This window comes from Neoarius graeffei, chromosome 4 (assembly GCF_027579695.1).
Source record: "Neoarius graeffei isolate fNeoGra1 chromosome 4, fNeoGra1.pri, whole genome shotgun sequence".
Classification (NCBI taxonomy): domain Eukaryota; kingdom Metazoa; phylum Chordata; class Actinopteri; order Siluriformes; family Ariidae; genus Neoarius; species Neoarius graeffei.
In genome coordinates, this window is record NC_083572.1 from 84,990,225 (window position 1) to 85,016,906 (window position 26,682).

General features: G+C 44.2%; 1 protein-coding gene across 17 annotated transcripts in view; it reads right to left on the reverse strand.

Annotated features, from left to right (window-relative positions):
* sgip1a (SH3GL interacting endocytic adaptor 1a) overlaps window positions 1-26,682 on the reverse strand; it is a 237,199-nt gene that overhangs the window by 176,334 nt on the left and 34,183 nt on the right. For 15 of the 17 annotated variants that reach the window (XM_060919895.1, XM_060919890.1, XM_060919891.1 and 12 more), the window contains exon 2: window positions 5,557-5,601. In XM_060919895.1, coding sequence (XP_060775878.1) covers window positions 5,557-5,566 — 10 coding nt within the window. In that variant the 5' untranslated portion in view covers window positions 5,567-5,601. Of the gene's footprint in view, window positions 1-5,556; window positions 5,602-6,176; window positions 6,196-8,866; window positions 8,982-26,682 lie in introns of those variants that run through there. The other 2 variants (XM_060919892.1, XM_060919894.1) reach the window with 2 other exon arrangements.

A 26,682-nucleotide genomic window follows, 5' to 3' on the forward strand; every position in this document is an offset into this window, starting at 1 on the left:
CTGCAGCATTAATGTCAACTGAACCAACATCACAAATACTGTAAAGATAGTAAATCAGAATGGACGCAATTTATCAGTGAACACTGGATGACACAGGGGAAGCCATGGCCTACTGGTTAGAGAAGCAGAAAATGCTGTTTCCCTGGACCAGCAGGGATAGCTGAAGTGCCTAACCCCCTACTGCTCACCAGGCTGCTCTGGGTATGTTGTACGTCGCTCTGGATAGTCTTGTAGTACTCGAGTCCAGGACTTGGACTTGAGTCCGACTCGTGCCCTAATTTTAAGGACTCGTGACTTGACTTGGACTTGAGCACTGATGACTCGGACTCTTGCATTAACTGCATTCGGACTCGTAAATTGGAGACGAGGACTCGGATTTTTCTTTATTTTTTTGTAACGTGCCATAATAATTTGGCATGAGATATTTATACCTACATTCATTTTTATACCAATTTTGTGCAGGAGACATACATGTCAACCTTTGGTCAATCAAAACTGTATAACCAACCTCCAAAATCCGTATTTCCCTTATAAAATCCGTATAAGATGCAAATTAAAATAATTTACCTAAAATTTGAATGATAATTAACAATGATATATCCAAGTTACTTTTTATTCAATATTAATAACAATAAACCTTCAGAATGAATACAAAGCTCCAATGTTTGACAAAAACACAAAGTGTTTTCAGCGTAGTTACAAAGGAAATACTTCGTTGTTTGGAGACAGGTTTCACCGAGCGGCTATTATGCGCGAGACTTCATATTAGCCACAAAGTCAGGAAAATCTGTTCGTACAATTACGTTATAATGACCAAATATAATGAAAAGTATTTTTCCAGTCTCACCTGTGAAAGGTAATCCCATGTGATCTCGTTTGGACGGTAAACCTGTTGGTACAGTTAAACACAACTAATCTTTATTCTCCGCTTTGACCTATCCAATATGGCGGCGAGGATGACGTATGATTCTACGCGGAAGGCGGCGTCTTTAATGGTCCGGAATAAATTGAATGCTACACGTTGATGGATTAACTTCTTGTTTCTCACCTGTGAAAGGTAATCCCATGTGATCTCGTTTGGACGGTAAACCTGTTGGTACAGTTAAACGCAGCACATGAATGAGGCATCTTTATTCTCGGCTACTGTCTAGACGCTATACCAGAGACGGTTGAAGAATCTCCACTTTGCCATATCCAATATGGCGGCGAGGATGACGTATGATTCTACGCAGAAGGCGGCGTCTATGTTTATATGTCTATGACTTCACGGTTGGCGGGATTCTCGCAATGTGGTGTGCGCATGATCAAAAGTGGAACGAAGTCTCGCTACCATAAGATAATGCGCGATTTCATAAGACTCTTTACTGGCTGTGTGTGGTGTACAGTACGTTTGTAAATGTTATGCGCTCTTTTATCATCGTGGGAATTGATTATAGCTCTAAATAAATATTGAAGTTTTTTTAAAGAATCCGTATAACTTTATTTATACGCCCGTATACTACGTTTATTGAATCAAATCCGTATAAAATACGGACATTCCGTATAAGTTGACATGTATGAGGAGAATGCACATTCACCTGTTCGTACGTCATGTTCAGGAACAAACTAACGTTAATGGTGCTAAAATACCTGGAAAGAAGCCCCTAGGATTGTCCGCTTTGCTTATACAGACTTCTTGTGTAGTGGGACAAAAAAAAAAAAAAAAATGCACTGCTATGTGTTCCATATATCGAAGAACTATCGAGGAGACGACGGGGACAACCTCGAACTTCAATCATCATTTGGCAAGACTCCACCCAGAGAAGGAAGTGACACGCTATGTTAATTGCTCTGTTGATAGCGGGGCTTGCTGAGCGATGAACTAGCGAGTGTTATGGCCTCTGCATGCTCTTGCGACAAGGCTTTCGCAGATAGCTTTTCGCAGACAGTTGTAATTTATCGTTGAGCGGGGAGTAATAGGCGTGCGCGATGTTATTCACCGCCACAACGCAAGGGGGCGCAAAGTCGCGAAATCGCTAGGAGTAGTTGGTGGGTGTGGTTAGTGGAGTGTTTATCCTCCGGTTACTTATAATGACTAGAACTGGAGTCGTATAGATGTACGTACTTCCTCACTTCCTCGATCAACCGCTCTTCGTGCTGCTCCATCTTCGCTCGTGTTTTTAAAAATGGCGGTCGTGAAAACAAACCAAACCGGGAAAGTAGGGAAGCGGAAGTGCGTGTACAGCGGATGTAGAGTGGACCAATCAGAGCCCTCTTGTCTGCGACGCTGTCTGCGAGGCTTCTGCGGTGGTCACAATTTTTGGGAGGTGCACGCAGAGTGTCTGCGAAGGTGGGGGGGGGCTACGCAGACGCCATCAGCGACGCCATCTGCGAGGACTGGGTTATCAGCATAAATTGGCCTTTAACCCTCTCTCATGTTATTTGCCCTGTTGATAGTGGGCGGGGCTTGCTGAGCGATGAACAAGCTTTTTATCTGTAGTCTATTAACTAAAATGTGGCAGTCGAGCAGTAACGTTAGTCTGACACAGTAGCAGAGACGGTTTCACATAAAAGCAGCAACAGCCAGCGTCAAATGGTGCGGGTGGAGTCTCGTTCTCGGCCTCGACTCGAAAAATTTTCATTAAATGACTTGGACTTGACTTAGACTTGAACACTGGGGACTCGAAACTGGACTCGGACTTGAGGTTTACTGGCTTGACTACAACACTGGCTCTGGATAAGAGCATCTGCTAAATGCCTGTAATGAAATGTAATGTAAATGTAATGACTTTGAAACACCCCAGCAAGCAAATCATGCTGGGAAAATAGGCAGCATTTCCCTTTAAGTTACAGCCATGGTTTCCTTTCTTCAGGAATAATGTCCATCCATCCATTATCCGTAACCGCTTATCCTGTGCACGGTCGTGGGCAAGCCTATCCCAGCTGACTACGGGCGAAAGGCGGGGTACACCCTGGACAAGTCGCCAGGTCATCACAGGGCTGACAAATAGACACAGACAACCATTCACACTCACATTCACACCTACGCTCAATTTAGAGTCACCAGTTAACCTAACCTGCATGTCTTTGGACTGTGGGGGAAACCGGAGCACCCGGAGGACACCCACGCGGACACGGGGAGAACATGCAAACTCCGCACAGAAAGGCCCTCGCCGGCCACGGGGCTCGAACCCGGACCTTCTTGCTGTGAGGCGACAGCGCCAACCACTACACCACCGTGCCGCCCAGTACTAACGTCATTCAGTTTATTCATTCATCTTCGGTAATCACTTTATCCTGACTAGTGTGGCTCTGGAGCCTATCTCAGCAATATTAAACACAGTTTTTTAAATTGAATTAATATGACACAGACATAACAATCGCTGGCTTAAACAAGGATATTGTCCATGTTGGATTTAAAGCAGACACAAGTTTACAAGGTAAATTAGGCTAATCAAAGCTTTCAAGAATTTTATTTTCTAATTCAAAATCTGATTCTCTACTATGACATCCCTGTAAGAATTGTGCTTTAAAAAAAAAAACTCTGATCTTCCTCACTGCGTTTTGCTCAGTAGGACCTGACCTAGCTGCAGCGTCTCTGCCAAGAAAGAAACCACAGGCCCGTTAGAAACCTGAGATCACTCAAGTCACCTTATTCTCTCACACAGACACACAGGGTTCAGAATTTAGAAAGCACTAGGAAGAGTGGATTAGCTTCCTATTTTACACCCCCAGGTAATCCAGGAAACACTGCTAAGCCTGTGCTAGGCACGCTAAGCAATATTCAGCTTCATGTCATGCAGTTATCTGGATGTGGTCCCTGTTACTGTCGCTTTCTGCTCCTGTGCTGTTATCTAACACCTCGGTGGACTCGCGCGCGCGCGCACACACACACACACACACACACACAAGTTATATCAGGACAGACAGAACATAAATGAATAACATGGCTAGCGTTGGGAGGATGGTGGTCTATATGTTCTGCCTGCACACACACACACACACACAACTAAGGAAAAGGCTTGTATTAAATTATTTAATACTCTAACCACAGGGCGGCACGGTGGTGTAGTGGTTAGCGCTGTCGCCTCACAGCAAGAAGGTCCTGGGTTCGAGCCCCGTGGCCGGCGAGGGCCTTTCTGTGCGGAGTTTGCATGTTCTCCCCGTGTCCGCGTGGGTTTCCTCCGGGTGCTCCGGTTTCCCCCACAGTCCAAAGACATGCAGGTTAGGTTAACTGGTGACTCTAAATTGACCGTAGGTGTGAATGTGAGTGTGAATGGTTGTCTGTGTCTATGTGTCAGCCCTGTGATGACCTGGCGACTTGTCCAGGGTGTACCCCGCCTTTCGCCCGTAGTCAGCTGGGATAGGCTCCAGCTCGCCTGCGACCCTGTAGAAGGATAAAGCGGCTAGAGATAATGAGATGAGATGAGACTCTAACCACATAGTTACATCACATTTGGAAATATTCACGAGATTAATGGGGCAGCCAATTAAGCGCACACCTCCGAGATAATAAAATCCTTGGCGGACACACAAATAAATCCTTGCGCCAATAAAATACCTACCTCCATAGTAAGTTATATGACACTGAGGAACAACTGAAAGGTGAAAGAAATATGCGAAAATGCGCTTCTTTGTCTAATACGTTAACAGAATCAGGTCCATTTGCCAGGTCTGTTACACATACAAGGAATCTGCCTTAGTGTGTGCACATGTAACATGTTAATACATTACACATTCAAAGCTGCGCCGTGTACAAACAGACCAAATGGGAGAAGAAATACATGGCACGCTATAGAACCTAAAACGGAACAAAAATTGCATCCACAATTGGTATTGATCTCATAGGATGCACTGTTTTAAATCCGTCTTCTTATCGGGGAATTACATAAACCCTCCGTCATCGCACGTGGAACCAGCCAACCTCCATTCCACTCCCAAATATACAGCTGATGGTACACACTGACAGCGACACACACATTTGCAAGCATAAATGGACAAACATGAACACACTTTCTCTGGGAGAAGGAAAAGACAGAGAGAGAGAGAGAGAGAGACCTGCACAAACGTGCTATTACCGTACAGTAACGTTCTGTTCTATTGTATGATCAATGCATGTGAGGGAGTGAGGGAGTGAGTATGTGTACGTTAGCGTGTGCGTGGGTGCGCATTTGTGAAATAAACTCCTGATACAAAGAGAATTTTAACCCAGCCAGCTGGGCACATAAGCTGCAACTGTGAAATCCAAATAATCCTTTACCACACCAAGCCAAGGAAGGGGGTGAGAGGAGAAACAAGGGGGGAAAACAGCAATTATCCCTGCTAAAATGTGCATGCGTGTGTGTGTGTGTGTGTGTGTGTGTGTGTGTTTAAGATAGCCAGGAGCCTCTGCTCTTTACCGAGAATGATATGCAAGACACCAGAATGGCAAGCCGCTCAAAATAGCCAGAGAGGTTATGCCATTTAAAGCCACCTCACACTCTCAAAGCTGAACATACAGTGAGAGACAAAAAGGGGTGACGGAGAGATAGAGAGAGAGAAATAAATAAATGAAGCATAAGCAGATACAACGCTTACCTTCCATCATGATTGCAGATTTGCATTCCTCTATCTCCAAGGAACCTGCAACGACAGAAGGAGGGGGAGAAGCCCCTGGTTAGCAGATGGAGAGTAAGACGGACGGCGCGCTACGGCCGCACTCAAGAGATTCCCAGCGGCTGTCGCCTGCCTAATGCTCGGCCGTGCGTGTTTAGGCCATGGATGCTGCTGCTAGTCACTGCGGCTTTCATAGGATGCTCAAAGGGAGGAGGAAAAAAGCAAACCAGGCAGAGAGGGGAAGGGAGCTAAAGAGGGAAGGAGGGTGCTAGAGAGAGGGAGGGAGGGAGGGAGGTTTGCTGATGTCACAGCCAATCCCCGAGGCGCTATCGTACGTCACGCAGCACAGAGCTCACAGCTTCTCTCAGCACCCTCACTGGGAATACACACATGCACCTAAACACACACACACACGCACTTCATTATGGTGCCAGCTCCTGCCAGAACAGAACAGAACAGAATGGGATTAATGAAGTGAACTGAAAGACGCCTGTCCATGTTCCAAGTGCTCTTTCTTCCTGACCGACCTCCTTTTCACTCCAGCAGATGCAGCGGCTCGGTCCTGAACCTCATCAAGCATCTTAAACCCCTAGACTATGCACCTCATTTTCTCAGGATCCACTGGCAGTCCATGCTGAGCCTTTCACTCTCCGTCTCTTCTCACTTTCTTCCTCTTTCCAGCCTTCTAACTCGCTCTGTGCTTCGATAACAATCATCAATCCGACATCACATTGATTGGACGCTCACGCCACTGTAGGAGGAGTCAGTACAGACGACAGAGATGGAGGGTCACGTAAGGAGGAGAGGAGAGGAGAACACACAGGGAGGAGAGACAATGAGAAAGGAAGGTGATTGATTGAACATGAGGAGGTGGAGCTCATATACAGTATGTTCACTAATCTCGAAAGGGTGTGGAGATCTTGGTTGTACAATTTGATCGTCTTCAATCCATCGTCAAGACTTGGAAGAGATGACTCCTAAAAATCCATTCACGGTCACATTTTCAGGGAATGATACGATATTCGATGAAAATCAGCAAAATATTTTGATGCCGCCTTCATCACATCGATGCTACCATGATCATATTGGTTTTAAGTCATTAGATTTACAGGAGGGCGGCACGGTGGTGTAGTGGTTAGCGCTGTCGCCTCACAGCAAGAAGGTCCGGGTTCGAGCCCCGTGGCCGGCGAGGGCCTTTCTGTGTGGAGTTTGCATGTTCTCCCCGTGTCCGCGTGGGTTTCCTCCGGGTGCTCCGGTTTCCCCCACAGTCCAAAGACATGCAGGTTAGGTTAACTGGTGACTCTAAATTGGCCGTAGGTGTGAATGTGAGTGTGAATGGTTGTCTGTGTCTATGTGTCAGCCCTGTGATGACCTGGCGACTTGTCCAGGGTGTACCCCGCCTTTCGCCCGTAGTCAGCTGGGATAGGCTCCAGCTTGCCTGCGACCCTGTAGAACAGGATAAAGCGGCTAGAGATAATGAGATGAGATGAGACGATCAGAAATGATCAGTGTAGGAAAAAAAAGCTAGCTGAAGTTCAGTACCTAGTTTTCTAAACATGAACCAGTTCGGCTTCTGTAAAGCCTCGGTCACAACCGGCCGTACGTGCTCCTACGGCCGGTCTACGTGCAAAAAATGCACGGAGGGCGCGCGTGTGACGTGCTGATTTTCGAGCCGTAGACCGGCCGCAGAGGTTCTTTGTCATGTCAAACAAACTCTACGGGCGCTTACGTTTTTTTCAGGTTGCAAGACAAACTTACGGCCAACGTGCGTCTTTCTCCACGAACAACAAAAAAAAAAAAACGCAGCGATTTGGGAAACGCCAAAAATCGCACGGCCAAAAAATCATATGTCCGGTTGTGACCTAGGCTTAACAGATTCGCTTTTGTGTCTTATGCATTTATGTACATTATTTAGCTGAAGGCATGTCATCAGACCAGGGACTAGCTACAGGGCTAGAGATGTTAGCACAGAAAGGGAAGACTTGTCACATGTTTTTCATCTTATTTACCCTATCTGGCCTGTTCTTGGGCGGCACGGTGGTGTAGTGGTTAGCGCTGTCGCCTCACAGCAAGAAGGTCCGGGTTCGAGCCCAGCGGCCGGCGAGGGCCTCTCTGTATGGAGTTTGCATGTTCTCCCCGTGTCCGCGTGGGTTTCCACCGGGTGCTCCGGTTTCCCCCACAGTCCAAAGACATGCAGGTTAGGTTAACGGGTGGCTCTAAATTGACCGTGAGTATGAACGGTTGTTTGTCTCTATGTGTCAGCCTTGTGATGACCTGGCGACTTGTCCAGGGTGTACCCCGCCTCTCACCCACAGTCAACTGGGATAGGCTCCAGCTTGCCTGCGACCCTGCACAGGATAAACGGTTTTGGATAATGGATGGACGGTCTGTTCTTTAAACCAGAGCATCAGCGACGCAGTAGCTCACACTGCCGTACCATGAGAAACCAGACCTGTTTATAATTAGCCAAGTTCCTCTTCATGAGAACAATTAGATCTTCCAAACAAAACAATCAAAATCCAATGAAAACTCTGTGAGGAGTAGCAATTTTTGTGAATTGTGGACAAACAGATGGACGCCATATGATAGCAGCAGGTCATCGCCCTACGGCTGGCGAGCTAAAGATGAAGAGAATAATGCAATTATTACCGCATCAAATTCAAAACAGATGTGTCGCATCTGTTCAGAGTCCATGCCTCTAGTCAAAAGTGGCAAAGTGAAGCCACTCAAACAAAACGCCACCACTTCAAACTATCTTACATGACATTACAGGTATTTAGCAGACGCTCTTATCCCGAGTAACATACAACGTACCCGGAGCAGCCTGGGGAGCAGTTGGGGGTTAGGTGCCTTTCTCAAGGCCACTTCAGCCATTCCTGTTGGTGCAGGGAATTGAACCGGCAACCTTTTGGGCCCAAATCTGCTTCTCTAACCTTTGAGCCATGGCTTCTACATACTGTATAACTGAACTAATCGTTAATGGTTACGCATTAAAAGATAACTGTTGTCAGTTAGTTCGTTCCTCATTCCAGACTTTTTTTGTACCTGGCTGTTTACAGAATACTCGAGTTCTAGTCCATGTGAACATCTCTCTCCCTCCCATTTCATCCTACAATCCCTCTCTACTTCTTTGTCCGTCCGTCCGTCCAGATCATCCACCTTCTCATCAGTCATAATGTTTCCTTCATTAAGCAAGCAGACAAGGAAGCAATTAAGCAGACTCGATTTATCCACCATTTTCTCTGCAATAACAGATGCTGTCTGTGTTTACGTCCCCTCCCCCCTCTCTTACCTCCGTTCCCTTTTTGGCCGGACTCATCCCAGTGGGCGTGTTTGTGGGCTGGTGATACCAAAAGCACGTTTCCAGATATGTCCAGGTTTCTATAGGTTTGTGTAATCCTTCATATCTGTGGTAAGGTCACTGACTGGGTTTGTGTGTTGGTGTATAAATTCACTCCTATATGCAGAGAGAGAGAGAGAGAGAGAGAGAGAGACTGCTGAATAAAGAACAATGCCAAACCTAAGGTCGGTAGTGGCCGTGTCTGGGTGTATACAAGGGAATGATGCAGCAGAGCATACATAACCAACACACATGCTCACATACAAGCATGACAGTACAGACGACAGACAGCAAAAACGATGTCTTTCTGGTGCTATGCTGCCATCTTCTGTTTTCAAAAAATCTAAACCCGTCAAAGACTGCAAGTCTAAATTCACTGATCGAAATCGATGAAGAAGAAAAGCTGTCAGTGGAACGCGTGTCTGTTGATTTTAAGATCGGATCTGACTGAATTTGAAGACCAGGGCTTTACCGGTACATTAGCACCCGCCCACCCGCCAAATGCGGGTAAAATTCGGCTTTGGCGGGTAATAACTTTAGACTACGTTCAGACTGCACCCTGAAACGACCCATATCCGATTTTTTTGCCCATATGCGACCTGTATCCGATTTGTTATTGACAATCTGAACGACACAGATCCGATTTTTTTCACATGCGACCCAGGCCGCTTGGATATGTGGTCCTAATTCCGATGCATATCCGATATTTTCACATGCGACTGCAGTCTGACCGGACAGGTCGCATTCATGCGACCTACACGTCATCAACAAGAGACAAACGTCACTATTCTGCGTTGGCTAATCCCGCCTCTTTGGTGGAAAACAACAACATTTGGACAGTTTTCAGAATTTAAATAGACTTTTATAGAACTGATCAAGCTAATGGTGGATTTGGTAGGGACCTGGATGTTTATCTGTTAGCCTGATTAAATAAAACAGTTTCTATAACTGATTTATAACTTAAACCATCCTGTATTACAAGATTATAAGATTGCTCTGGAAATTTCCAGTAATTTGACACCTTCGGTCTCATTAGTCTGCTGCCCACATTAATCAGATTATTGTGCGAGTTCTGCCGCTGCTACAAAAACCACATCGCCAGGTCTCGCCTCATCTCCATGCTTTACTTGCAAACTTGAAGAGTGCGCTTTTTTTTTGTTTACGTATTACGTAGATGGGCTTATTACGTGTCAATTTGCGCATGCGGGACACTTTTGGGTCGTTTTCCGTTCATATTGGAGATCGCATACAAGTCTCATATAATTGGTAATGTGAACGGCCTAACAAAAAAATCGGATTTCACAACAAATCGGATATGGGTCGTTTCAGGTTGCAGTCTGAACGTAGTGTTAGTCTCACTAGCCACTTTGGCGGGTGGTTTATTCTGTGGTATGACAATATATTTTAATTGTAGTTTTCTCTGAAGGCATCTGATATAATAAACACATTGCAATGTAATATTACGCGCCTACAACTCCCATGAGCACCTGCATAAACATTCTGACAACATGTTAGAATTGTTCAGAACATTCGTTAACGGCTCAGATAAAAATCAATGATACGGTAACCTGCGGTTAATGAACGAAGCAACAAAGTTGCTGACGACTGACAAGCGCACTATGTGGCGGCATATAGCTGGAGTTTCAAACCCTGCTGCTCAGGAAAAAAGGGGCAGAGATGAGCAGGGCCGGAGCAGCATTTTAAAATCACCTATTTTAAAAAATTTGACCTATTTAAATGAGAGGGGTGAATTACACATCACACAAGAGTTCTCATCTCATCTCATTATCTGTAGCCGCTTTATCCTGTTCTACAGGGTCGCAGGCAAGCTGGAGCCTATCCCAGCTGACTACGGGCGAAAGACGGGGTACACCCTGGACAAGTCGCCAGGTCATCACAGGGCTGACACATAGACACAGACAACCATTCACACTCACATTCACACCTACGGTCAATTTAGAGTCACCAGTTAACCTAACCTGCATGTCTTTGGACTGTGGGGGAAACCGGAGCACCCGGAGGAAACCCATGCAGACACGGAGAACATGCAAACTCCACACAGAAAGGCCCTCGCCAGCCACGGGGCTCGAACCCGGACCTTCTTGCTGTGAGGCGACAGCGCTAACCACTACACCACCATGCTGCCCAGATTGGCTAGTTCATAGCAAAATCGAAAATACAAATGCACTGCGAAGACTGTAGAAAGTCTGGCAAAGATAGTAATTTTAAACTCAAAACTATAAAGGACCACGAAAAGTCAAATGCACACATCGGTACTAGAACATCAAAACAGGCGAAGACAGCTGGTCACTACAGGACAGCATTGCTTTCAGTCCCTGGCTGTCATGAAGTCGGCTGAGCTGGAGAGGATGGAGCTGCTGTTTAGAAACGTTCACGTGATTGGAAAGAAGTTGATCCGCCCCAGCTATCAACTTATGGCCTGCTGGAAGCCTCAGGTCACGAAGACCATTTTTCATGGACCATTCAGACTCATCTGATGATGAATGTACAGTAATGAGGACATTTAATGTCTCTCTATACACATGTTCACACACACACTATTAATAGATAATACATAATATACATAATAATACTTGATAATACACATAATACTTGCATATCAAAACATCAAATGTTTTTCAATGATAAATGTTTTGAATTGGGACTTTTAATATTAGAATCAGTTCAGTTATACTGAATGTTATTTTTCATATTATACGATATTTCATATTGTAAGGGGCTTGAATTTGAGTTCTCATCTCATCTCATTATCTCTAACCGCTTTATCCTGTTCTACAGGGTCGCAGGCAAGCTGGAGCCTATCCCAGCTGACTACGGGCGAAAGGCGGGGTACACCCTGGACAAGTCGCCAGGTCATCACAGGGCTGACACATAGACACAGACAACCATTCACACTCACATTCACACCTACGGTCAATTTAGAGTCACCAGTTAACCTAACCTGCATGTCTTTGGACTGTGGGGGAAACCGGAGCACCCGGAGGAAACCCACGCGGACACGGGGAGAACATGCAAACTCCGCACAGAAAGGCCCTCGCCGGCCCCGGGGCTCGAACCCGGACCTTCTTGCTGTGAGGCGACAGCGCTAACCACTACACCACTGTGCCGCCCCATAATACACGCTCATCAAGTCAAATTTATCAACCAAGAACTAAACACAAATTTGCTGAAAAATGTGTTAGATATGATCTACCTCAAACTATTAAATCCACAACAAAAATCATTCTAGAAAAGGTTCATACACAGTCTTCAAGGGTTCTCTTCATATGTTAAACGCCATATCATTCAGAACTATAGTGTGAGCTGTAATATGTTCCAGATAGATGTTCTTCATATATATAAAATAATATTGTTTGTACACCACTGACTGCATGCCTATTACTATATATAATGCTTAAGTATGTTATATATGTAAGATTGTTCAAAAGTGACATTGCTATGTGTAAATTTATCAAGATAAGTCAAATGTGAATTTTATCACAAACCTAAACATCATATTATGAACATTTAAAAAAAGTTAACTACAAATATTTTATGTTCCTGCAGGGAGCCTATGGTGGCCTGCATGATAGCGGTTTTATTTTTATTACCTTAATGTAGGTCCCCTGGATCTCTCATATTTCCCATTTCAAGTATTTTTGCTTTTTTTATGCTTTATGTATGTTTGTTGAAGATCCAAATAAATGAGTTCTGAGTTCTGAAGTAATGATGGATGTCGTTTCGCATTACTTAGTTCAGCGGTTCTTGACAGAATGGATTGCAGAATGGATTACTACAGTGTGGAATAGAGCCATTTACTGCATTTTTATTTATTATTTACCGTTTGATCTCAAACACGTTAAGAAGGCAAGAAATTCCACTAATTAACTTTTGACAAGGCACAGAGGCGGCCTGGTGGTGCAGTGGTTAGCACCGTCGCCTCACAGCAAGAAGGTTCCGGGTTCTGTGTGGAGTTTGCATGTTGTCCTTGTTTCCTCTGGGGGCTCTGGCTTCCTGCCACAAGTCAAAGATTAGGCAAAAAATACCCAGCCACTGTGTATACTTAGTGCTGGTCCTAAGCCTGGAAAGATTGGGGAGGGTTGCATCAAGAAGGGCATCCGGTGTAAAAATCTACACCAAATCAAATATCATGATTTCTGATTTGGGGGAAGCCATGGCCTAATGGTTAGACAGGGCTCGACATTAACTTTTAAACCCACTTGCCCTGGGGGGCAAGTGGGGGTTAATTTCTATTTGCCCCCCCAATAGTATCACTCCCCCCATTTTGTGAGTACTACAGGGAGTGCAGAATTATTAGGCAAATGAGTATGTTGACCACATTACCCTCTCTATGCATGTTGGCCTACTCCAAGCTGCATAGGCTTGAAAGCCTCCTACCAATTAAGCATACCAGGTGATGTGCATCTCTGTAATGAAAAGGGGTGTGGTCTAATGACATCAACACCCTATATCAGGTGTGCAAAATTATTAGGCAACTTCCTTTCCTTTGGCAAAATGGGTCAGAAGAGGGATTTGACGGACTCAGAAAAGTCAAAAATAGTGACATATATTGCAAAGGGATGGAGCACTCTTAAAATTGCCCAGCTTTTGAAGCATGACCATCGAACAATCAAGCGCTTCATTCAAAATAGTCAACAGGGTCGCAAGAAGCGCGTTGAAAAAAAAGGCGCAAACTAACTGCCCGTGAACTGAGGAAAGTCAAGCATGAAGCTGCCAAGATGCCACTCGCCACCAGTTTTGCCATATTTCAGAGCTGCAACATCACTGGAGTGTCAAAAAGCACAAGGTGTGCAATACTCAGGAACACGGCCAAGGTAACAAAGGCTGAAAAACGACCACCACTGAACAAGACACACAAGATGAAACGTCAAGACTGGGCCAAGAAGTATCACAAGACTGATTTTTCTAAGGTCTTATGGACAGATGAAATGAGAGTGAGTCTTGATGGGCCAGATGGATGGGCTCGTGGCTGGATCAGCAAAGGGCAGAGAGCTCCAGTCCGACTCAGACGCCAGCAAGGTGGAGGTGGGGTACTGGTATGGGCTGGTATCATCAAAGATGAGCTTGTGGGACCTTTTCGGGTTGAGGATGGCGTCAAGCTCAACTCCCAGTCCTATTGTCAGTTTTTGGAAGACACCTTCTTCAAGCAGTGGTACAGGAAGAAGTCAGCATCCTTCAAGAAAAACATGATTTTCATGCAGGACAATGCTCCATCACACGCATCCAAGTACTCCACAGCATGGCTGGCCAGAAAGGGTCTAAAGGAAGAAAGATTAATGACGTGGCCTCCTTGTTCACCTGATCTGAACCCCATAGAAAACCTGTGGTCCCTCATCAAATGTGAGATCTACAAGGAGGGGAAACAGTACACATCTCTGAACAGTGTCTGGGAGGCTGTGGTTGCTGCTGCACGCAATGCTGATCGCAAACAGATCAAAACACTGACCGAATCCATGGATGGCAGGCTTTTGAGTGTCCTTGTAAAGAAAGGCGGCTATATTAGTCACTGATTTGTTTTGTTTTTTTTGTTTTGAATGCCAGCAATGTATATTAGTGAATGTTGAGTTGTTATATTGGTTTCCCTGGTGAAAATAAATGAGTGAAATGGGTATATGTTTGTTTTTTGTTAAGTTGCCTAATAATTATGCACAGTTATAGTCACCTGCACACACAGATATCCTCCTAAGATAGCTAAAACTAAGAAAGCCCTACTCCAACTTCCAAAAATACTCAGCTTTGATATTTATGAGTCTTTTGGGTTCATCAAGAACATAGTTGTTTTTCAATAATAAAACTAATCCTCAAAAATACAACTTGCCTAATAATTCTGCACTCCCTGTATTGTTTTTTTAAGAAAATCATAGAATAGTTGTGAATTGCAACAGAAAATGAAGATCACACATGGAGTTGAAGTTTGGTTATTGATTACTTTTTACTTGTAACAAACAATAACAATTTTATCCAAAATAGTTTTTCCTGCAGGCGGCACGGTGGTGTAGTGGTTAGCGCTGTCACCTCACAGCAAGAAGGTCCGGGTTCGAGCCCCGTGGCCGGCGAGGGCCTTTCTGTGCGGAGTTTGCATGTTCTCCCCGTGTCCGCGTGGGTTTCCTCCGGGTGCTCCGGTTTCCCCCACAGTCCAAAGACATGCAGGTTAGGTTAACTGGTGACTCTAAATTGACCGTAGGTGTGAATGTGAGTGTGAATGGTTGTCTGTGTCTATGTGTCAGCCCTGTGATGACCTGGCGACTTGTCCAGGGTGTACCCCGCCTTTCGCCCGTAGTCAGCTGGGATAGGCTCCAGCTTGCCTGCGACCCTGTAGAACAGGATAAAGCGGCTACAGATAATGAGATGAGATAAATATTTTGCACAGGACTGGGTTCCTCTGATAACAGAAACAAAGCTCCAGCTCTCTCTGCTCTTAATCTGTTCTGTTCTTTCAGGATTTATCACTCATGTCACTCTTTGTTGATTTTTTTTTATGCCCGAGTTGTTTGAAATCAATCTGGGTTTTCTGTGTCGAATAAGGAAGCGGCTTCACCTATAAGAAAATCAAACACTTTCATGAAGGAGCTAACTCGAATGCCAACAGAAAAACAATATAATGAGATTCTTCAGCAAACGCTTCCATCCTCACTTCCGACTTTCTGTTTTTGTAAAATACATTTTAAATACAATCGTGAATTTCTGTGGAGTTTTCAGGTTTCGCTGCTCTTGTTGTATTCTTTAACCACTCGTTTCCTCATTGTTCTTGAAGCATTTGCTTCTATTTGTTAACATTTTTCTTAATAGCGGAGAGACGGTAATGCCTTTTATCTATTTCTCTGTTTGAACAAGCAAAAACAGCGCAAAAATTAACCATACTGAAGACAGATTAAGCCTCGCTTGTCTGAAAGACGGTGTCTGTCTGACCCCAGCTGTAATTATCACGTGATGCGTGACGTCATGCACAAGGGGTCTATAAACAGTACGCGTAGCATACTACAACAGTGGGGGTATATAAAATAACTTGCAAAGCAGTAAATGAAACCGAGATGAAGAAAACAGCCAAGACATAATGGCGGATATGTAGTGAGGGACGATTTTAGGAACTGAAATAAAAGATCAAAAAGCCTAATTTTTGTGGTGCTAGTTCATAATATACAGTATGCTCATTCCAACTTGCCCAGTCGGGCATGTCGGGGACATATCCCACTTGCCAGAATGCATGTTTTACTTTCCCCGGGCAATCGGGCAGTCCTTAATGTTGAGCCCCGTTAGAAAAGTAGATTTGGGACCAAAAGGTTGCTGGTTTGATTCCCTGGACCAGCAGGAATGGCTGAAGTGGCCTTGAGCAAGGCACCTAACCCCCAACTGCTCCCCAGGCTGCTCTGGGTATGTTGTACGTCGCTCTGGATAAGAGCATCTGCGAAATGCCAGTCATGTAATGTAATGTAATGATGAGCTGCTGTGGCGACCCCAAACAGGAGCGGCCGCAAGAAGAACGAAGCACGCATCAAATTCAGAATGAGTATAAATTTACAGAAAACAAAAGATCATCAGTTTGAACAGTAAACATCTGGTCTTTGTATTGTATTTAATGAATACACAGTACCAGTCAAAAGTTTGGACACCCCTTCGAATTCAATCGTTTTTCTTTTTTAATTAATAAAAACAGTCACTTCATGTCTTAAAGTAATGATGGAGGTCGTTTCTCTTTACTTAGTTGAGCGCTTCTTCACATAATACATACGGATTACTACAGTTGTGCAATAGGGGTATTTACTGCATTTTTATTATTTACTGTTTAATCTCAAACACATTAAGAAGGCATGAAATTGCACTAATTAACTTTCGACGAGGCACCTATTAATTGAAAAGCGTTCCAAGTGAAGCTGGTTAAGAGAACACCAATAGTGTGCAAAGCGTCATCAAGGTGAACAGTGACTACTTTGAAAAATTTAAAATATGAAACTTTTGTGAGGAAGCACGGTGGTGTTGTGGTTAGCGCTGTCGCCTCACAGCAAGAAGGTCCGGGTTCGAGCCCCGTGGCTGGCGAGGGCCTTTCTGTGTGGAGTTTGCATGTTCTCCCCGTGTCTGTGTGGGTTTCCTCCGGGTGCTCCGGTTTCCCCCACAGTCCAAAGACATGCAGGTTAGGTTAACTGGTGACTCTAAATTGACCGTAGGTGTGAATGTGAGTGTGAATGGTTGTCTGTGTCTATGTGTCAGCCCTGTGATGACCTGGCGACTTGTCCAGGGTGTACCCCGCCTTTCGCCCGTAGTCAGCTGGGATAGGCTCCAGCTTGCCTTCGACCCTGTAGAACAGGATAAAGCGGCTAGAGATAATGGATGGATGGATGGATGGATAGATAGATAAACGGATGCAAAACAAACAAATAAGAAAGAAAGAACTGCTGAAATCACATTAAAAGATGCAAAACAACAAACTTGTTTTTACTTGCAAGTGAATAAATGGATGTTGCACTGAAACAGCACAAGTAGGGAAATAAAACCTGCAGCAGAGGAGTGAAATGGCCACTCTGTCTATCTATCTGATAGACGCCTCGGTTTATTTCAGCGTGATTAGATTCACAAGGAAAAATCCGACAAGCCTAGGTCTGAGTGTTTAAAAGTCCATGATGTCTGCCACCTGCTGTTTCATATTGGTCATTACATCTGATTTCTCTCCGCAGTGTTTCCTGCTGAATCCACTGTACTCATTTGAACCTCATTGGGAACTGAAGGCTTCAGGAAGCAACACAGTTCCCAAACACAATAAAGACATTATTCCCTAAGATCGGAGAGAGTATATATGTGGGGGAATGGGGGAAGCCATGGCCTAATGGGCGGCACAGTCGCCTCACAGCAAGAAGGTTCCGGGTTCGAGCCCAGCGGCTGGCGAGGGCCTTTCTGTATGGAGTTTGCATGTTCTCCCCATGTCTGCGTGGGTTTCCTCCAGGTGCTCCGGTTTCCCCCACAGTCCAAAGACATGCAGGTCAGGTTAACATGGGGCGGCCTTGGGCTGAAGTGCCCTTGAGCAAGGTACCTGACCCCTGACTGCTCCCCAGGCGCTTTAGTGTGGCTGCCCACTGCTCTGTGTGTGTTCACTGCACACGGTGGACAGAAGCCACACTTGTTAAATGTTCGTCATTCTTAGAGAGAGAGGCTTTCCGCTTGTTCCACGCAGTTAAACCAGGAAATGTCACAGAAATTGCATGTAATTTGAGCTAAAAATAAATAAACAAACAAAGAAAAATATTTCGCTGTTTTGTTTGTGAACGCCGTTATTCGAAATGTCACAAAACTCAAGGAAGCCAGACATTTTAATAATTCATATAAATATTTATGTAACCCTTATACAATTATTTTATTTTGAACTGAAATGATTTTTAATCATTTAGGAAGCATTAAATGCTGTCCTGCTGTACTTGCATTCATGAACAGACAACCAACATTATAAAAAAACAAAACAAAAACCAGTGTTTAAAGTGGTAAGGTGTTGGGATTCCATGGTGCTGCCAGGGCAGCTTCAGTACTTGGCATAGATTCAATACATCTCTGGGACTGTATTAAAGATGATCAACAAAATTATTCTCAAACATATTCCCTTCGCCAGTGTTTTGATGGTGGTGGTAGAGAACACTGTCCAATGCATCACTCCAAAAATTTCCTGTATGTGTTCAACTGAGTTGAGATCTGGTGACTACGAAGGCCATAGCGTAGGATTTACATCAATTTCATCCTCATTCAGTGAGCCCTTGTGTCTGATGGATGGATGTCATTTTGTCAGAGACCACTCCCATTAGGATAGAAACGTTTCATTATAAGATAAAAGGTGATCAGTCAGAAGAACTTTGAATTGATCTCCAATGATGCATTCATTTAAGGGGACAAGTGGGCTCATATTCTTCTTTTTCGCCCGTCCAGTGTGTTCTGGGTTGGGTCCCTTTCCTAGGGTTTCTTGGCCAAGTAAGTACAGCTGGCTCGCCAGCTGCACTGCTTTTGGTCATGGACAATTTCGAGTAGCCAATTAGCCTAAATGCATGTCTTTGGACTGTGGGGGAAACCGGAGCACCCAGAAGTGGCCTTGAACCCAGAATCTTCTTGCTGTGAGGAGACAGTGCTAATCATTGCACCACAGTGCCACCCAGTGGGCGCACACCATACCATCCATTATCTGTAGCCGCTTATCCTGTACAGCAGTGTTTCCCAACCTTTCTTGAGCCACGGCACATATTTTACATTCAGAAAATCCCAAGGCACACCACCAAACAGAAATGTCACAAAAAGTGTACATATAATGAAATATAATGATCATCTAGTCTCAATTTATTTACTCAGTGTGAAACCTGGGCCTGTTTAGTTGAACACAAAGCTGATATACTGTACTTGCAGGAATTGAAGAAAGACAAACACGAAGATCTTCCTCAACAACTCTGAGTCTCTCTCCTTTTTTTTTTTAGTTTTTATAGCAGTCATGCTTGAAAAGCCCAGCTCGCATAGATAGGTTGTGGAAAATCACCTTTTTTGCTTTCTTCTGACCTCTGCTCATACTAGGGCCTTTATCTGGGTCAGAATTTTCTCCAGGACCCAGTTTGGCTTGTGCACTTTTTCTTTTCAAATGTTTATCCATCGCTATCACTGCTGTCAGACCCGAAGCATTACTAATTCTATTGTTTGAATGGCAACAGGTAGATACACAGGTTAATTAGCTACCTGCTGCCATCTAGTGGAAGAGTATTTAATTGTTCTGCCTGTCACTATACGTCGCTGGCATGAACGAACGAAGACAAATTATCTGCAGTAAATAAATAATAATTTTTGGAACAATTAAGTGAAATTGGATAATTTCCCACGGTACACCTGATGATCTCTCATGGCACACTAATGTGCCGCAGCACAGTGGTTGGGAATCACTGCTGTGCAGGGTTGCAGGCAAGCTGGAGCCTATCCCAGCTGACTATGGGCAAGAGGCGGGGTACACCCTGGACAAGTCGCCAGGTCATCACAGGGCCGACACACAGAGACAAACGACCATTCACATTCCCTTTAGAGCCACCAATTAACCTAACCTGCACGTCTTTGGACTGTGAGGGAAACCGGAGCACCTGGAGGTGGCCTCGGACCCAGAACCTTCTTGCTGTGATGCGACAATGCTAACCACTGCACCACAGTGCCACCTAGAGGGCGCACACCATACTAGAAAAAAAATCCCTTTAATTTGACATTGGTCTGTATTTGCCCTTGTGTTTTCATATCTTACCAAAAGAAAACAATGGAAAGGCATGTGCTAAATCCTGAACAATTTGATTTTAAATGTAACTGCAAATGTAAGAATCCTAAACTCCTGAATACGAAAGAACTGCAAAGTTGCAAACATCCAAATTTTCCTAAATCCTCCATTTTGTTAACATGTTTACATTTCACCAATAGCATGAATAATAACTTAGAAGATACTTAAAGCATCTACAGCATAAGTCAATGATTGATTAAATATAATGAAATGTTTGCAAAAGTAAAAACTGTAGCAATGATTCAACACCATTGTGTCGGTCATAAGTGAAGGGTGAGATAATGATCTTTGATATCGCCAGTCTCCACCCACTCTATTTGCCCTACTTACTGGGCAGACATTCCTGCTGTCTCCGATAGATGGCACACAGACTCTGGATGCAGATCTCCTTCATCTGCCTAAAATGTCTAGCAGCAACTGTCCTGCATCTGTCCAGCAGTAACTGTGAGTTAAAGGACTGATTATAATTACACGAGAGTGCCACAGAAGTTAAAAGCCCCTTTAAAGTGCTGTAGGGATTAAGTGTCTCTCTGAACATTGCCTCGTGACCAAATTCTCCAAACGGCCAGAGATCACCCATGAATCAACACGAAGGCTCATTCTTCAAACAGCAAGAAACCAGAATGAGAATAGTTTACTGTGATTTGGTAAAACGTTCATAAAGTTGTTGGTTTTTTTTCTTTCAGAATTGTTCTAGAAAAGCGATATTCCAGTGGCTTAAAACAAAAGTTGAACTTTATCAACTTCATCAGTCTTATAAATGAATGCCATCAAATAATTAATTAGAATAAAATTGAGGGCGGCACGGTGGTGTAGTGGTTAGCGCTGTCGCCTCACAGCAAGAAGGTCTGGGTTCGAGCCCCGTGGCCGGCGAGGGCCTTTCTGTGCGGAGTTTGCATGTTCTCCCCGTGTCCGCGTGGGTTTCCTCCGGGTGCTCTGGTTTCCCCCACAGTCCAAAGACATGCAGGTTAGGTTAACTGGTGACTCTAAATTGACCGTAGGTGTGAATGTGAGTGTGAATGGTTGTCTGTGTCTCTATGTGTCAGCCCTGTGATGACCTGGCGACTTGTCCAGGGTGTACCCCGCCTTTCGCCCGTAGTCAGCTGGGACAGGCTCCAGCTTGCCTGCGACCCTGTAGAACAGGATAAAGCGGCTAGAGATAATGAGATGAGAATAAAATTGGCAAAAGCTGTACCAAGAGCCTGATGATCTTTTATTACAAACAGGCAGGAAGTGCAAACATTTCTGAGTGTTTGAATTAAATAATTTCAAAAGTTATTAAACTAAGTAATAATTTAGTAACTCCACTCCTACTTTGTGCCCAATGTTCGTAAGATTGGCTCTGGATCACCACGATAAAGTGCTTCCTGAAGATGGTTAGAAATAGATGAATGAAAAATGTACTCCAACACATACACTATACCAGGGGTACTCAATAGGCGGACTCCAGTCCGGATCCGGACCCAAACGCAATGAAATTTGGACCAAGACAAAATTCAGTATTCTAATTTCATAATAGTGATCCAAGCGAGATTTCATTGGCGCGTGATTACGCGCTATATCTATCTTTTTTCCTCTACTGGATGCGATTCCGATCATGTATTTACCTCGTGCCCAATCCAATGTCCAATCAGCAGATGTGTATAACAACATTACTATGACAACTCAGTGTCACCGCGAGCTCTGCGAGTGTTTTTCCCCACCGTTGTCTGTGGATCACGCAGGTCACCATTCACTACAACATGGGCAAATTTGCGAACGGTACCTGTTTGTTTAGCAAGCAAAAATCATGGCGTGCTCCAAACATGACAAAAAGTGAAGGGTGGATTCCGAAAATCGTGAATTTAAGTTAGAGTGGACCGACAAATATGCATTTGTGCTGCCTGCGGGGAGCACGAAACCAATGTGTTTAATTTGCAATGAGACAGTTGCCCTTGTCAAAAGTGGAAACGTGAAACGTCATTACGAAACAAAACATGGCCACTTCGAGCAGAATTACCCACAAAACTCCGAGGTAAGGACCAGAAAGATAAGCCAAATGCAAGCATCATACCAAGCAACATGCAGCGTGATAGTCAGGTCAGCCACACAACAGGAGCGTGCAACTGAAGCCTCACTGCGAGTGGCATGGGTCTTAAGGAAGCACACAAAAAAAACATTCACTGACACGGAAATCGTGAAGGAGTGCATGAATGAAGTAGCAATCGCTCTGTTTGAGGGAAATCAAAGAGATGACATCATACAAAAAATAAATCAAAATGGACCAAACTGGACCAAATGGAATCTGCTGTTAAAAAGGCTAAATGCACATCATTGGCTTTGGATGAATCCACAGATAATGCCCAACTTCTGGTGTTTGTCAGATTTTTTAAAGAGAAGGGGGAATTCTTTGAATATGTGTTAGGCCTCACAACCCTTGATGGGCACACAAGAGGGGATGAAGCAGTGATGGAGATGTTGAGAGTCAGAGAGATAGACCTGAAGCATGTTGTTTCAACTGCTACTGATGGAGCCCCAAGTATGACTGGGAGAGACAGGGGATTAGTGTCCCGCTTAAAAGCTCATCACCCTGACCTCATAGCATACCGCCGTGTCATTCATCAGATGGTTTTGTGTGCCAACCTTGGAGAGAAGTATTCAGAAGTCATGACAGCAGTAATGAGACTTGTCAATTTTTTGAGGGCATCATCTGCTCTGCAGCATCGCTTGCTGTGGTCGTTCCTCACAGAGGTTAATGCAGAATTTAATGATTTGCTTCTTCACAACAATGTCAGGTGGCTTAGTAAAGGCAAAGTACTGGAGCGGTTTTGGACACTACGGAAAGCGCTAGAAATGTTTCTGTTGGATCAGAAGAGTCCAAAAGCAAAACAATTTGTGGAATTCCTGCAAAACCATGAAAAAATGGAAATTGCTGCATTTCTCTCTGACATTACTTGCCACCTCAATGATCTGAATTTGAAGCTCATTATCTCTCTAGCCGCTTTATCCTTCTACAGGGTCGCAGGCAAGCTGGAGCCTATCCCAGCTGACTACGGGCGAAAGGCGGGGTACACCCTGGACGAGTCGCCAGGTCATCACAGGGCTGACACATAGACACAGACAACCATTCACACTCACATTCACACCTACGGTCAATTTAGAGTCACAAGTTAACCTAACCTGCATGTCTTTGGACTGTGGGGGAAACCGGAGCACCCGGAGGAAACCCACGCGGACACGGGGAGAACATGCAAACTCCGCACAGAAAGGCCCTCGCCGGCCACGGGGATCGAACCCGGACCTTCTTGCTGTGAGGCGACAGCGCTAACCACTACACCACCGTGCCGCCCGTGAATTTGAAGCTCCAGGGCAAAAATAACACAGTGTGTAACCTCATGTCAGCTATCCGTGCTTTTCAAAGGAAACTGGAAATATTCAAAAGTGACAAACAGGAGGAGGGCCTGCTTCACTTCCCAAAACTGAACAGTCAAGCTTCAGGAAGACACCATCACAATTATGCTGAATTCCTGGACAAATTGATTGAAAATTTTGAAACTCGCTTTGGAGATTTCACTTTAGGAAAACAAGTCTTACTGTGCACTGAAAATCCATTCCTGGTTAAAAAAAATATCACGGAATTCTCAACTGAAGCCCTGAAGGTCTGCCCATGGGCTAGTGCTGCTTCCCTTCAATCAGAGCTGATTGAGCTTCAGGAAAACCTTGCACTGCAGGAATCTGTCTATGACCCTGCCACCTTTTGGACTAAGATGGTCCCTGGAGCAGGTGTCCCTGTCTTGCAGGAAATGGCCCTTCAAATTCTCACCATGTTCCCTTCAACATACTGTTGCGAGTCTGCCTTTTCAACTATGAATATGTTGAAGAACAAATACAGGAGCACACTCACTAATGAACATTTACACCAGTGTCCATGCCTGGCCCTCACACCTTTCATGCCCAAGTTTAAGGAACTGGTGGCACAAAAAAGGTGTCACCTTTCACACTGATATGGACAGAACATATCATATTTTGTGCATAGTTCAATAAATGTTTTTTTGTGGATTTACTGCCTTTATTGTTCGGAGTTCTAATTTTGGAATTAAAATCATCACTATTCCGGACCCTGGACAGATTGGAAATTTGGTGAGTGGACCTTTTGAGTTTGAGTACCCCTGCACTATACGGTCAAAAAAATTTGTGGACACCTGACCATCACGTTCGCGTTATAATATCCTCTGTTTTTCTGGCAAGGCTTTCCACTAGATTTTGGAGTGTGGCTGTGGGGATTTGTGTTTATTCAGCCACAAGAGCCTTTGTGAGGTCAGGGACTGATGTTGCATGAGGAGGTCTGGGGTGTAGTCAACGTTCCAGTTCATCCCAAAGGTGCCCAGGCGGGTTGAGGTCAGGGCTCTATGTTGGCCATTCAAGTTCTTCCACACCAACGTTGGCAAACCACGTCTTCAAAGTTTGACGAAGACCCACATATGGGTGTGATGATCAAGTGTCCACATACTTTTGGCCATGTAGTGTATTAACTTTCACAGTATAGCACTTTTGTGTGACCTCATTCCTTAAGGGCCAGATCACTCATCCTTACTTTGCCCAAATCATCCCATGACATCAACAAAGGAAGTCCTAATTGCTTTATAAATTCATTGTCTGAGTCGACTCCTTTTGCTTTGCAAGGCGGAAGGAAGGCCGCTGATGAGGGTGTATGAGCATGTGCGATGGCTCGTGCCAGCCTTCTGCAGAGCATCGCTGGCCAAACAGCACGTAGGCACAGGAGACGACCAGACGTGCAAGACTCTAATCTGCGCCATCGCATTATGCTAAAGTTGCTGGAAGAATGTTGTTTTGGGTTAAAGGGCCGCTCCCATAATCATCACTGCTGATCACCAACGGGTGTGTGTTAGTGTTACTGAGGCATATAGGGGCTTTCAGCAAATTCGGTCACGTTCCACAGCTAGCCTTGTTTTATGTGAGCTAGTGAACGTCAAGTTGTTGCACAATGCGGGCTTATTTGAAAGAGTGCCAGGATAAGGATCAGGAGATTCATAAGTAACGTAAATGGGAAACTTACCAAAACAATGCCTGATGGTTTGCAATAATATCACAATGTTGCATTTAAAACAATTAGTACATTAGATAAAATGGTATTATATAACTTAGTTTGCAGACCTAACAAGTAAAATATTCACTGTACTTTCCCAGTTCTGTTTTTTTAACACAAAAATACGATCAGCTAAAAAGTGATATCTAATGGATATCTAATGGAATTGAATCCAAATCTAATGTAATTTTATTTAGTCTTTCCTGATCAAAAAAAAAGTTGGCATGTTCTGTAAAATGTAAATAAAAACAGATGTAATGATTTGCAAATCTGTTTCGACATGTATTCAGTTGAATAGAATACAAATACAAGATATTTAATGTTCAAACTGATAAAATTTATTGTATTTTGTAAATAGACACGCATTCTGAACTTGATGTCTGCAACAAAAAAAGTTGCCACAGGGGCATGTTTACTACTGTGTTACATCACCTTTTCTTTTATAACACACAGTAAACATTTGGGAACTGAGGACACTAATTGTTGAAATTTTGAACATGATATTTTTTTCCCCATTCTTGCTTTATATACAACTTCAGTTGCTCGATAGTCCTGGGTCTCCATTGTTGTATTTTGTGCTTCATAAATGCACCACAAAATTTCACTGGGAGGCTGGTAGGCCAGTTTAGCACCCATGCTCTTTTACAACAAAGCCATACTTTTGTAACATGTACAGAATGTGGTTTGGCGTTGTCTTGCTGGAATAAACAGGGACGTCCCTGAAAAGGACGTCATCTGGATGGCAGCATATGTTGGTCCAAAGCCTGTATGTACCTTTTAGCAATAATGGTGCCTTCACAGATGTGTAAGTAACAATCTGGACAGTCCTTTTCCTCGTTAGCCCGGAGGACATGACGTATATGATTTCCAAAACCAATTTGAAATGTGGATTCATCAGATCATAGCACACTTTTCCACTTTGCTTCATCTCAGATGAGCTCAGGCCCAGATAATTTGGTGTCGTTTCTGGATGTTGTTGACATATGGCTCCAATGGTTTGCCAAAGTGTTCCTGAGCCTATGCAGTAATATCCTTGATACAATCATGTTGGTTTTTAATGCAGTGCTCCCTGAGGGATCGAAGGTCACGTGTTCACTGTTGGTTTGCAGCCTTGCTCCTTATGTGCAGAGATTTCTATGGATTCTCTGAATCTTTTGATGATATTATGGATTGTCGATGATGGGATCCTTAAATTCCTTGTAGTTGTACATGGATATACACTATTCAAGTGATGAACATCACCCAGTCCTTGCTGGTGAACAGCTGAGCCTCTGGAAGATGCCCCTATCATGATATTATCACCGGTTACCAATCAACCTGTTTACCTGTAGAATGTTCCAAACAGGTGGGTTTTGTTTTTTAGCATTCCACAACTTTCCCAGTCTTTTGTTG